The sequence below is a fragment of the Lepisosteus platostomus genome, chromosome 2, assembly GCF_059453375.1.
Source record: "Lepisosteus platostomus isolate fLepPlt1 chromosome 2, fLepPlt1.hap1, whole genome shotgun sequence".
Classification (NCBI taxonomy): Eukaryota; Metazoa; Chordata; class Actinopteri; order Semionotiformes; family Lepisosteidae; genus Lepisosteus; species Lepisosteus platostomus.
The window spans coordinates 3,527,123-3,539,704 of record NC_142612.1 but is presented as its reverse complement, the minus strand read 5'-3'; the positions used below and the strand labels follow the sequence as shown (position 1 = coordinate 3,539,704).

The following is a 12,582-nucleotide window of genomic DNA, read 5'->3' as shown; positions in this document are numbered from 1 at the left end:
ATTTCTCTTGCTTTAGTGAAAGATACAGCAGGATCAACATGACCAGTACAGAAGGAACAGAGATTCTAAATATATGAACATAAAGGATTTTACTCCTTGTACTTTTAATTTTTATCACATTTAATACCGTCAAAGAAATTAGAACCGGCAAGCTGTCAATTCAAGCTGTAAACATTTTATACAAAAATGACAACAGGATTTATAGTACTGCTTGAAACGCAGTGTCCTTCAGTAGCTCTGGGCAGGGGTCATTTGCCAGGTTTAGGATCTGTGGGGTTCTCTCCCGTGTCAAGTGTCTTCAGCAGCCGGAAGAGGCCTGCTGCCTCTCTGATGCGGCTGAACTCGATGCAGAAAGCCTGCACCTCTATAAACAAGTCCTGCACATTGATGATCTTGTTGCGGATGAGGGACTGGAGAAACACACAAACGAGGCGCACCAAGCGGTTCTGTAAAGCAAGAAGACATTTTCACTCTTTCGCTCAGGGGGGGCAGCCCACTTTCTGCACCCAGAAACAAAACGCACAGGGGGCTCCATTGTTTTTACGATTAGCAGTGTGATGCAGTTTATCTGGACGCAGGTGTTTTTGAAGGGCATGGGTTGCTCACAAGACTTAGGCATCAAACAAGAAACAGGAAAACAAGAAAAATAAGTCACTTCACTGTATTAAGGATACAGAACTTATGAACACCAGGTTAGTGTCTACCACTTCTAGAACATACGTTACAAACGGGGAAGCCACTCGGCACCTCTAGCCATGTATCAGGTCTTAGCCTTTGTGACGGTGCCATACTCATGCTTATGGCACTGCTGTATAAATTGCCTTCTTTGCTACAGAGCCCAAACCTGCTTCTTACCTGCATGTACTTGTCTTTGATCTGCTCACAGGTTGAAATACAGTTTGAAATGTACAAATGAATGAACTCTGAGGGAAGATCAACTGCTGTTGTAAGCCTGTAAAAAAAAAAAAAAAAAAGATGAGTAACGTGTGTCAGTACTCTCAGATCTGTATTTTCAGTTCAGTGTATTTAGGTAGCCTGGAGCTTATTCAACTACTGTAATACGTGCCACAGTATACTGTGTACAGTATAATATGTACTTAGTCCAAACAAAACTAAGATCTTGTGTGGTTAGGAGTCTTTTTGCCTACTTCATACACACCTGTTGACTACTTCCATTGAGTGGAGAGACATGTCCATGTTGACCAGCACAGAAAAGTACTCAGTGATCTGACTGGACTGCATCAGCTTCAGCAGCATCTCGATGGCAACAAGAGGATTGTTCTCCACCAGATCAGGCAGCTTGGCCGGGGACAACCCGATGTGATACACCAGCTTCGGATCTTTCTCCAGCTCTCCAAGAAGCTGACAAGGGCACACAGCACAACACAGTCTCCTCAGAGAAAGAACTGTACAGCCTGAAACGTACACAAGTTTACCCAGCTTTGCTTCACAAGCAATAGTATACTAAATACTCATTCAAGAATAGAATAAATGTTTCCTGTTATAAATAGTTTTAAGTAGTTTAATGCTTTTTGAAACTTGGAAAACGTTTAAAGTAGTTTGAAAAGGAATAAAAGGAAAGCCATGCACAGCACACCACTTTGTGTAAAATGACCATTTTTACACAACCTAAACTTGCATGAAACTAAAACCATAACAGTAACCAGACAGTTCTGGATAGTGTCTTCCAGACAGAGAGCTGAAGCTTCAGGATGCAATCAAATTCTACAACAGATGCACGCAGATTGTTATAACGGGTTAGAAACAAAGCACACCCACCTCTGCAAAGCCTGAGACACTGATCCTCACCGTCAAATCACTCAACAGTACCCTTGCAGTTACGGTAAGTTTAAGTGCAGGTGGGGTGAATTAAGTTCACATTCAGCTCATTCTCGACAGGACGGGCAGACCACAGCTGTCTCTGCTCGGGCCGGGAGCGTGGGCGTACCTGCGACTGCTGCTGTGACGACAGGGGGCTCTTGAAGGCCTTGGACATGATGCGTTTGATCTCCACTCCCGTGCTGTTCTTCACGCACATGGAGCGGTCCCACTGCACGCCGTGATCGGGCTCCGAGGGGTTCAGCCAGGCCAGCTCGTCCTCGCACACGTGGAGAGGGGGGGGAGGCCGGATGAACTCGGGGCGAAAGTGGCCTGAACACATGAAGATGAAGGCAATGGGATGAGGCAGGAGTAATGATCCGAAAGAACTGGATTTCTACTCGAGCACAGCCAAGCAACATGAACACTAGGGCTCCATGTGTGTCTTACTGATCTAACCTTAAGAAGTAGTTTGAGTAAAGTTATACTTTATATACTTAAGATAAGTTCTCATCTTTAGCCATATACAATTTCTTGCATTTGGAATCCGTCTTTTCACATACCCCAACTTGCTCTCCATGAGACACACAGGCACACAGATGGGGAGAGAGAGAAGCTTGGGGTCAGAGCGCAGGGTCGGCCATTTATACGGCACCCCTGGAGCAGCTGAGGTGAAGGGCCTTGCACAGGGGCCCAACAGAGTAGGATTCCTCTGCCGGCCGCAGGATTTGAACCGGCAACCTTCCAGCCACAGGCGCAGATCCTGAGCCACAGAGCCACCGCAACGCCCATACTTGCAATTTGCCAATATCTAAACCTAGTGTACAGATCTCCACTTTGTGTTCTTCAATCCTTTTATAGTGTGATAAAGGAAGGAGTGAGACTTACTTTCCAGTGGTGGGCGTGGCCCGCTGACCAGGGCCTCTGTGATCTGATTGGCCACTGAGCTGTCAAATCCAGAATTAGAGGAATCCGGATCAGGATCATTAAGAATGCTGGGAAAACTCGCCTTACTTTGCGTGGGGAGTTCAGACTGTCGCTCTGAGGGAAAGAAAAGAAACTCAAAACTCCTTCCACTTTCTAACAGATTTTATCCACTACAGGGTCAGGAGGGGCAAAGTCAAAAGTATTATAGTAAAAGAAGCTGTGCTAACACAATTTTTACCACCAGGTAATAAAGTAGTTCAGACTGGTTGGTACATACCTACAGGAAACATCTGAATCTCCTTGAATCAATAAGCTACTAGCAGCAGAGTGGATCTAATACATGAGACACTCTTCTTAAAAGTGCAACCCAACTTTTGACCTTACAATCTTAACCAAAACGAATTTCATTCAAGGTAAGCATACTTCCATATGAATCCCTTATAAACTCCGTCCTTCATTTTTACCACGTGTGTGGCAGACTGGGCACAGCACAGAGTCATATCCAGCTGGTGCTTCTGAAAGTGAGCTGGCAGGTTCACTTGACAGACTGGCACACTTAACAGTATAACACAGACAATAACTACTTTCACCCCTCACTCTAGAGCTAATATGCCAACACTAGAGGTGCCCAGTGACTCAATAGGGCCACTACTGAGTGTCAGAACATTATTACATCCATAGGTAACTCCTACAGTCCACATACCTGCCAGAGCCAGCTGCAGGCCGCTAATATCCACTGACTGGGGCATGTTCCCTACGTCCATGCAGGACACCTGCCGGGGCGTCTTTTTGAAAAGCTCTTTCGGGGGCGCCAGCATGAGCTGGGAGAGGAAGAATTTCTCCGGCAACGTTATAGGAGGGAGGAATCCTGTGAAGGAAAGAGAGGATCAGCAGCGGCCGGCGGTCGTGAAACTAGTTTTGCCTCTTTCCCGCTGGGTGGCCGGGGTGAGAGCGGTCGCAAAAACCCTCGCCAGCAATGAGCGCTTTTCTGATCGCGGCGGAACAAAATTAAGGGGGAGAGACAACAATACTTGGGTCGATATATCTGGCCAATGCGCGTCCGCGAAACACAAAATGGTCAAACACGTTTAACGTAACGTGTCTTTCTGACACACATAATCCATCCCCGCTAACTCGTAGCTCCGTTCAAGCACACCCGGGACCCGGGACTGTGCCGGATGAAAAGGTAACAGGCGTCCGTCCCCCCATCCCCTCAGACTCCAGCCGGTCCTCATAAACTCGCATTCGGGTGTTTTGTCCTCGAACCGCTGCCGGTCTGCCCGAGGGGGACGGCGGAAGCAGCCCGTCACCGGAGCGCGGCTCAGCGAGGGGCAGGCTGCCCGGGGAGAGCTCACCCGAGAGCGGCTTCTCCTGCTCGTCTCCCACCGGCGGCGGGTTCAGCAGGTGAGCGAAGACGGCGGCGAAGGGGTTGGCCGCCAGCGGCTCGGTGCGGTACATCTCCCAGAGCAGGTAGAGGGCGGTCAGGCGCTGCGGGGAGCTGGGCAGCAGGTCCGGCTGCTGCAGCAGCATCACCAGCACCGAGCCCACTCGGAAGTGGTCGGCTTTGCCGAAGTAGTGGTGGAATGCGGACGAGAGGCCCTCGAAGGAGTTGGTACAGGCTTCCTCGGAGATGATCCCCAGGAGATTGGAGAGCTCCTTCGGGGCAAGTGTCATTGTGCTCCAGGGGAGGTGTTGTTTTTCGTAAAAGAAACACCACACAAAGTCAAGCCGAATCAGTTGCCCCCGAGTGTTTTCAGCAACGCGGGCTGGTCATATTACCAGCCCACACGGTCTTGCTGCTTGAAACGATGTACAGCCGCCCTCTTCCAAGCTCTTCCCATAAAAAGAAACATACAGACACGGCCAGGCGACGGTTTTATTACGTGAATATCTAACAAAAACCTCAAAGTCTACCATTCATTAACATAAGAACTCCACGACTAGAAACAAAACACCCCAATCGTTTTGAAGGTTTCTAAATACGGCACTGTCGTCAGGTTTTTTTTTTACGACAGGAGGCGCTGCGGAGACTTCTGGGAAATGTAGTCGGATGTGTCCATTCGATTTCCTTACCTGTGTATCATACAAATAAACATACACACAGAGATTAAACGACAGGAAATTTAAAGCAACGAGTTGTGTATTTTAATCTTGATCAAAGAAGTAATGTATACATAAATGTAGGTCCCACATCTTCATTATGTCTTAAATTCCATCTCCATATATTTATATCAATATATTTTAATTATTTTCTAAACCACAAATATATCCTCAGAACCCATTTGTACAGGCAATGAATTAAGTATTTTCTAAGTAGCCTTGACTCTTCTATCCTGTTACAGTAAAAAAAACACATTACAGTCAAATCAGACTCGGAGTTGCCGAATAAGGTGTAAATATCGCTCACAGACGGGCTTTTGGACTTGCATCAACGAAACTATTTCCTAACTACAATGTAGTTACAACTTTTATTACCACCTCATTGTGAGGCTCTGTATCGTTCCTCTAATTTTGAGCTGGCAAAGCAGTACGGACCTCATTTTTATTTACTGTGTTTAAACTTTTTTCATAATGTGTATTTGTAATATGTACCCCTGACAATGTTATTGATATGTTATATGTTCTTTTGTTTGTATTGTATTGTATTTGTTATTATTGTTGTTGTCTAAAAAAAATTGAGCTGTCGGCCGAGTCTGTCTTTGCCCCGGAAGTGATTGTTCTTCCGCAGGTTTAGTACTACCCAGAATCCTCAACTCCTTCCTTTCCGACATTTTCCTTGGAAGAGTGAGTACATTGAGAATTCAACCGCCTGTAAAATCCGACTTCATCCTGCCTTTCCTGACGCCTAATTTTTCGTTTTAACCACAGATATGCGTAGAGTTGTACATAAATAATAAAAGTATGACAGTATTTCGAAGTGATGTACAGAAATGTACGAGAAACGCCCGCTATGTTAAAAGCTGACTTGCCGCTACAGATCTGGAGTTAACTCATACCCGGCTCTGTGCATACGGCTGAAAACCCTGACAGACTGTACTTGTGCCCTGGCTGTTCAGTATTCAGTCATATTAAGTCTAAAGCAAGCGAAGTTGTGCTGGTCTTTAAGAGTTTGTGGCGGTCGCCCAACCTTTTTTTTTAGACCTTTGATATGTGTGTAATGGGGCCAGAAAACCGATCGGCACACGTTTAAGTTGCCTACATTTGCTTTTGCATGTGATATTAAATGCGTTTTGTGAAACACGACGGATTCCTGGCACGGGTGCTGTGAGTGTGGTTGTTACCGAGGTGTATAGGACCAACACGGCCTAGACTGTGATCAGATGGCTGCAGCTTTAGAGCGGTCTGGAGGTGCCGTGGAAACAGCCCGCTGTCCGTCAGGAAGTGCTGTATTAAAATTTCATACACTTATTAAAAACCTTCTTGCCGGGACTTGATTAGAAAGGCTGCGGTTTTGCCTCACGCAAGGGAAAGGCGGTTCTCCCCCGTGTTCTGACACCCCTGTCTGTTCAGATGGCTCCCATTAAGAAAGGAGGCGAGAAGAAGAAGGGCCGCTCCGCCATCAACGAGGTGGTGACCAGGGAATACACCATCAACATCCACAAGCGCATCCATGGAGTGTGAGTCCTCGGGGTCGGGGGGGTCTGGATAGGCTTGAGGTGCTGTGTTTGTGCTAGGGGGGTTGTGGAGCCAGAGCAGGTGCAGATATCTTGCTGCTCGTCTTAAAGGGCTGATTATTGTTGTGTTGTTCATTTGAATGTCGTAAACTTGTTTCAAGTGGCATAGAGGCCCCTGCACTCTTTCGCACCCCCGCTTTCCTGCGCTTACCCTTCGGCTTCTCGGACTCCCCCCCCCACCTCCATCATGTCGTGTCCAAGGGCCGTGTTGTGACTGGCGGTGGCCGTTTCGCCTGAGCCAGCGCTTCGGTCTGTGCGGCTGTGCTCCGTTCGCCACGGAGCGAAAAAAACGTGTCTCTGGCGGACCTCCAGCGAGACCGGGTCTCCCTCTTCTGTTCCCCAGCGGCTTCAAGAGGCGAGCCCCCCGCGCGCTGAAGGAGATCCGCAAGTTCGCCGTCAAGGAGATGGGGACCCCCGACGTGCGCATCGACACGCGCCTGAACAAGGCGGTGTGGACCAAAGGCGTGAGGTACGTGTCCCCCAGCAAGCCTCCAGCAGGGAGAGCGGTGGCTCTGTGGCTCAGGATCTGCGCCTGTGGCTGGAAGGTTGCTGGTTCAAATCCCGAGGCTGGCAGAGGAATCCTACTCTGTTGAGCCCCTGAGCAAGGCCCTCAACCCCAGCTGCTCCAGGGGCACCGTATCAATGGCTGACCCTGCGCTCTGACCCCAAGCATCTCTCTCCCTCTGTGCGTCTCATGGAGAGCAAGCTGGGGTATGAGAAAAGACGAATTCCTAATGCAAGAAATTGTACGGGGCTAATAAAGAAACATTACATTAACAATACATTAGGGCCAGGAGCGGTTTTGTTACTTTATAATGAACCCTTAGCAGGCGAGGGCTCGTCCTTGTTTTGTGAACAAGAACAGGAAACTTTTTTGCAAACGAGGCAAGTCCCAGTTTGGCTAGGCCACAGCGTCTGAGGTGACATTTTCATATTCCAGCGGTGAAACAGAAAACCCAGGAAAAGACCGTTTGACCCCTCTAGCCCAGTTGGCAGTATTTACTTGCACTGGGAGTCTTATCCCGCCTTTTCACCTTTAGCACCATGGTTGGGTGGCTTGTTAACTACCCCTGCAGCTCTTTGGGTAAAGAGTTGTCTCCTGTTATAACTGTACTTCCCCCTCGTTTCCGCTTGGGACCCCTGGTTTGTATTTTACTGTTTACTAATGTGATCATTTTGTATTTGGTGATTAGATATGCTTTTTATCTAGTCTTGTATTGTTCTTTGGTAGTTCACTTTTTTCACAGTGCAGAATAATTTTTATTGCTGGCAACATGTCAAGAAACGTAAATTGCAACTGCTGATGATTACCCATACTTGGAAGTAAGAAGACGAAACTTGTGTCCTAAAGAATAAAAGTCATGCAGGAACCATTTTTCCTTGGGCTACTTTGATAAGCTGTTGCATTCATATGGCTTCAGTTACTGTGGTCCTTAGTAACCGTAGAACAAGTGTGCAGCACTTTCTCTGAGCCATGACACTGTTTTCTGAGAGGTTTGCTTGACTCACTTACACCTGGCTCTTTTCTGGGGTGGTGGGCTTGAAGGAACGTGCCCTATCGAATCCGCGTGCGTCTGTCCAGGAAGCGCAACGAGGACGAGGACTCTCCCAACAAACTGTACACGCTGGTCACATACGTTCCTGTCACCACGTACAAAGGTAAGCCACAGGTTGGAAGCAGACGTGAATTAAGAGGGCGCAGTGTGTCCCATCCCTCGGTTTGCAGTTTCAACTTGAGACAGTTTGGCTGAAAAGACTGATTACTGGGAGACAGATCTCATCCGTGAATCTCATGGTACTCTGTCCTTTCGAAGGGTGACCCACCTAGGCCTCTACGACACTTAATTTTTTGCAGAATGTTTGTCATGAAAACAGTTTCTCACAGTGAGGTGCTAATCATCTTGCACTTCAAAATTGATTTGGCATTTTTTGCCTTAGAAATCATGGTCGTCGTGGATGACTGTTTCTATAGCTTTTTCCAGGAGAGTTAACCAATGTGTAGGTAGGTCATTCGAATGGTGACTGAACTACATCTTGGTACACTATCCTATTGTATTTTTGCAAGACATCAAAATATTGTTTGAAATTAATACTTTTGTTCTTAAAAATTCATATACTTTTGTGTCATTGCTAAAGCAAGGCGAAGAATATTATTTCCTAGAGTCAGGGTGGACAGAATACCCGTGCAATCTGCATGAGCAGAAACGTGTATCCTGTTTGCTTCTAGTGGAACTGTAGTGCAGTGCTTGTTCATTATGTTCCCTTGTGGAGGATTATGGTGGTTGAAAAAGGAGAGAATGTTGTCGTGCGAAAAGCATTGCAAAGAGGTTGAGTGTTCTTAGAGGGGAAAAAAGGCAGCTTGTATCAAATAAAAGTGATTGAGAAAGAGATCTAAGTTGGTACCCCAAGTGTCCTTTGACCTGCCTTGCTGCAGATGTTGTCCAGTCACCTTATGCAGTGCGTGTGACAGCCAGGCATGGCTCTGGCGGAGAATGTGGCACTGGAACGCGGGGCGGTCTGTTGAAGTCCACCTCAGCCAGGCGGGCCAAATCCCCTACCTGTCAGCGGCTGCACAGTGAAGAGGCGGGTCGGGCTGGACCCCCAGCTCTGCATTTCAGAACGTTTTCTGGAATCGCAGCTTGGAGTAGAGGGACGGGCTGCGGTCTAGTGTCGAGTCCAGTCGGCATCGGACACCCACACCGGAGGAGTGCGTGTGGGAGACCGCTGGGCTCTTGTGACCCACGTGGCCCATGTGCTTCTGTGGTGGCCCTTACTTGTCTTGGTGCGCTGATACAGTTTTGTTAATTGTTGGGGGTTTTTTTATACAAAGCACTGAACTAGTGCTAAAAGACAGTAGAGCGGGCGTCTTCAGGTAGGAGCTGGAGTCTTCAGGTAACCTTCACGTGCTGAAGGTGTCCGAATCCTTTTTTTTTTTTTTTAAAGGAAGCAAGAATGGACTCGTTAAATCTGCTCAGGTCCGTATTTTGAAGACTAGTCGTGGTTACAAATGATAGTAGGCTCTACGTAATGTGATTCATAAAAGCCGAGTTGGCCAATTTGTGCAACAGTTTGTGTGGTTTACGATTTTGGATTTTTAAGAAGATCTCAAGAAACGGTGGTGGTGGTCGGTTTGGAAATAAGGTGTGTCCCATCCTGTGGAGGTCAGAGATGTTCAATTCCAGATGGTTCATCTCCAGGGGGGCAATTTAAGACATTCCGCTCACGGACATTACAGCTTTAGTGTGTAAGTGAGAGTCTGGCTAAGAAATATTGGATTGTCAAAATAGACGTGCACATTTTAATACGCTATGAGGAGGAACAATGTTTTTTGGGGAATTTACACAAAATGTCTCCTTTAAATTTTACATAATTGCTTGAGTCTTCTGTACTCAGAATAACTTGACAAAGTGACTAAATGCAGGGTGACGTAGCTCAACAAAATGTTTTCGTATTGCTACTGTAACTTAAAAGGTTTTGATAATTGTTTTTTACTCATTCCAGTGATCTTTAATACCTATATAACGTGTGGGATTGTGGTGCATTCTGAATTATTTAGTTAAAGAGACTGACCAAAAAACGGAGAAGAAACAAATCAAAGTTAAAAATGAGATGAGAGTGTGTCTGCCTGTGGTGTGTCTGAGCAGCAGTATGACTGCCTAAACTCTTGCTGGAAGCCTGCAGGGTCTCCTTGGCTTTAAGGGTCTCTGTTCATTTGTTTAACAGGATAATACACTGCTTAGTTTTGGATAGTTCAGAGCCTTCAAATGTAGTCAACCACATGAAGTCAGTTAGCATGGTCTGTGGTCTAGCTGAAGCAGCAGAAGCTGTTGTCACTTTGCTAGCAGTCGTAATTATTATTGCACTGAGTTTAATAATGCATTCATCTCCCGTTTACTTTATTATATTAATACATGATAGCAGGAGTCTAGCGGATCAACTTTTAGTTTCTCTCTACCTGCTGGCCGGACCACAGTGCACTGTACAATCTACAACAAAATAGTGTCCAGTCTTTCATCAAAGTGTCTCAAACAAATGAGATAATTTGTTCACTAATATTCACATTAAAATGTTGATTTCATGATTGTTTCTTGTTTTTAACTTTACAAGTGTAGCTAGGAAAACAACTAGAAAATATTTTACTTTTGCTGCCCTGCCCTTGTCGTGTTCCTGAACCTTAATGAAGTGAAGGTTGGGCCCCAGGTAGCTGGTGTTAATATGGCACTGATGATCCTCTTTCTACACGTGATTATCATTGTAGAATGGTGCAAAACCTCTTGGACAGTGAATGCTTAAGTGTGCTGAAATTGCTGTCACAGTGATCATCATTAGCATCATAGTAAAGACCATAGATTTTATGTGCATGGGCTTGGAAATTAGTTTTTTGCATATCAATGCTGATTCATTTTTTTATTTGTGTTTTCGCAGGTCTGCAGACAGTCAACGTTGATGAGAATTAAAACTGATTCTCTTGTTGATAAAATAAATTTGTGTAAAATTTTTCCTTTTGTCTTTTCTGGTTGTGGGTTTTGTCTACGAACATCACATTTGAAGTTGTGCTCTCGAGTTTTTTACCTTTTTTGGTATTTATGATCTAATGTTTTAAATCTGCATCCTCAAGCAGTATTCATCTTTTGTTGCAATGGGTCACCAGTGTTTCCAAAATAAGAACCTAGCTTGAAATGAAATACTGCTGTAGTTCTGAAAACATATAATAGACAATAATGAGACCTCTTTGATTTCAACTTACACAACACAAATACATGAGAGAACTTGCTGTAAAAATGCATTGTACGTGCAGTGTGTTTAATTGAAAGAAGAAACAAAACAGCATTGTAGATGTCCTGAAAAGAATGGTTTTTAATTGTTGCTGTGGTGTATCAGTATAAACTGCCTGAACTGAAAGAATGCAGTGCTCAAAAAATGTCACAGCAGTGTCCTTTCAGATGTGTGTTTTGCATAAAGTAATGGCAAATGGGTATTGTTAAATAGGGGCAGACAATTCTTGGGTATGCTGCAAGTGCTTGATAGGAGGGATCCCAAGGTTTATTACTACAGAAAGTCTTCCAGCCAGAGCCCAGTTTACAGCCTGATGAAGAGAGCAGGAGCACTGTAACATCAGTGGGTTCCAGAAGAGCTCTTTAGTAATGACTACTCAAGAAATAGATGATCTAGTATTAGGTTTCTTTTCTCATGTTTTGGTGGACAATTTGATTTTGAATCGCTTGATCAGCTTGAGTCGGTTTATTGGGCCAAATGCTCCTTTCAGCTCAAGGGTTCCTCTGTCTAATACAAGGACAGGGCTAAGTTTGTCCACTGTTACCATGTAAATTGGTGTGGTGAAACAATCAGTAAATATTTCAAGTTATGACTTGAATACGGGTCTTGGCTAATCTGTGAGTTTTCCCCACAGATGTGCAGTACCATCTCCAAATTAGAACAAGAATTCACAATACCTGTGGCAGTGTATTGGGACATTCCCACCGCATAAACTAAGCTGTTGAAGCTGAGACTTCGTAAGAGACACCTGAGAGTTCTTGCAGCTCAGTCCTCTGCGTCTCTAGTGTTCCAGCAGTAGTCCTGCTCATTTCGGGTCCACCTGGTGTTTTCCCACAGCTGACTAGGTCTGGTTGGCGATGTGGTGTTACTGCTGCGATCGTGAAGGTACCTGGATGGGCTGCTTGTGTCAGTAACATTCTCAGAGCAGCTTTCCCTCCCCTTTCACTGACCACTGGAGCAGTGCACTGCCATAGAAACCTGTAAAGCTCTGCACCTATTGACTAGAACGGTGGCTGTACAGATGGGAACATGCACACCTCTAAATGTTCTTTTTTTTCCCACTACACACTTTGATACAGAGTGCAAAATGCAGACATGAGATCTTTCATTCTACACAAATTTTATCACAGACCCAGTTGTACAATAGGCTTAAATACACACAGCAGCTTTCTTCAAGCATTTATCGAAATGCAGCAAACTATGCAACATTTTATTTCTATTTTATCACACTTTGCAGAAGTATCACTTCGGTCTGTTACTATTTTATGGAACTTGATTAGTTCGGGTAAAGGGAAAAAAAAATAGACCAGATCTTCAAATATCCCAAACTCCCAATTCTAAACGCAGCTCACAGCAAGAACCGCTTCGTCTTTAAAAAAAAAAATCA

The 12,582-nt window shown here is 45.4% G+C and overlaps 2 protein-coding genes across 2 annotated transcripts; one reads left to right on the top strand and one right to left on the bottom strand.

Moving 5' to 3' along the window:
* Nucleotides 1-70: 70 nt before the first annotated feature.
* On the bottom strand, nucleotides 71-4,768 carry cnot11 (CCR4-NOT transcription complex, subunit 11). The gene is made up of 7 exons (XM_088646251.1): nucleotides 4,101-4,768; nucleotides 3,449-3,613; nucleotides 2,707-2,859; nucleotides 1,949-2,151; nucleotides 1,160-1,362; nucleotides 856-952; nucleotides 71-446 (listed from the first exon to the last, which is right to left on the bottom strand). The coding sequence occupies exons 1-7, from the start codon at nucleotides 4,417-4,419 to the stop codon at nucleotides 249-251; spliced, it is 1,338 nt and encodes a 445-aa protein (XP_088502377.1). The 5' UTR covers nucleotides 4,420-4,768; the 3' UTR covers nucleotides 71-248.
* Nucleotides 4,769-5,417: 649 nt separating this feature from the next.
* rpl31 (ribosomal protein L31) lies at nucleotides 5,418-10,918 on the top strand. The gene is made up of 5 exons (XM_088646277.1): nucleotides 5,418-5,529; nucleotides 6,256-6,362; nucleotides 6,763-6,888; nucleotides 7,966-8,078; nucleotides 10,845-10,918. Exons 2-5 carry the CDS (start codon nucleotides 6,256-6,258, stop codon nucleotides 10,874-10,876), a joined length of 378 nt encoding a protein of 125 aa, XP_088502403.1. The 5' UTR covers nucleotides 5,418-5,529; the 3' UTR covers nucleotides 10,877-10,918.
* The last annotated feature ends 1,664 nt before the right edge of the window (nucleotides 10,919-12,582 follow it).

Bases quoted from the DNA above. Each gene is read 5' to 3' on its own strand.
- cnot11 (XM_088646251.1), bottom strand. From the start codon at position 4,419: ATGACACTTGCCCCGAAGGAGCTCTCCAATCTCCTGGGGATCATCTCC. The intron at 3,614-4,100 runs GTGAGCTCTCCC...TTTCCTTCACAG, and splicing joins GCAGGAGAAGCCGCTCTCGG to GATTCCTCCCTCCTATAACG. The intron at 1,363-1,948 runs GTACGCCCACGC...TGCCCTTGTCAG, and splicing joins CGTCACAGCAGCAGTCGCAG to CTTCTTGGAGAGCTGGAGAA.
- rpl31 (XM_088646277.1), top strand. From the start codon at position 6,256: ATGGCTCCCATTAAGAAAGGAGGCGAGAAGAAGAAGGGCCGCTCCGCC. The intron at 6,889-7,965 runs GTACGTGTCCCC...GTGGGCTTGAAG, and splicing joins GTGTGGACCAAAGGCGTGAG to GAACGTGCCCTATCGAATCC. The intron at 8,079-10,844 runs GTAAGCCACAGG...GTGTTTTCGCAG, and splicing joins TCCTGTCACCACGTACAAAG to GTCTGCAGACAGTCAACGTT.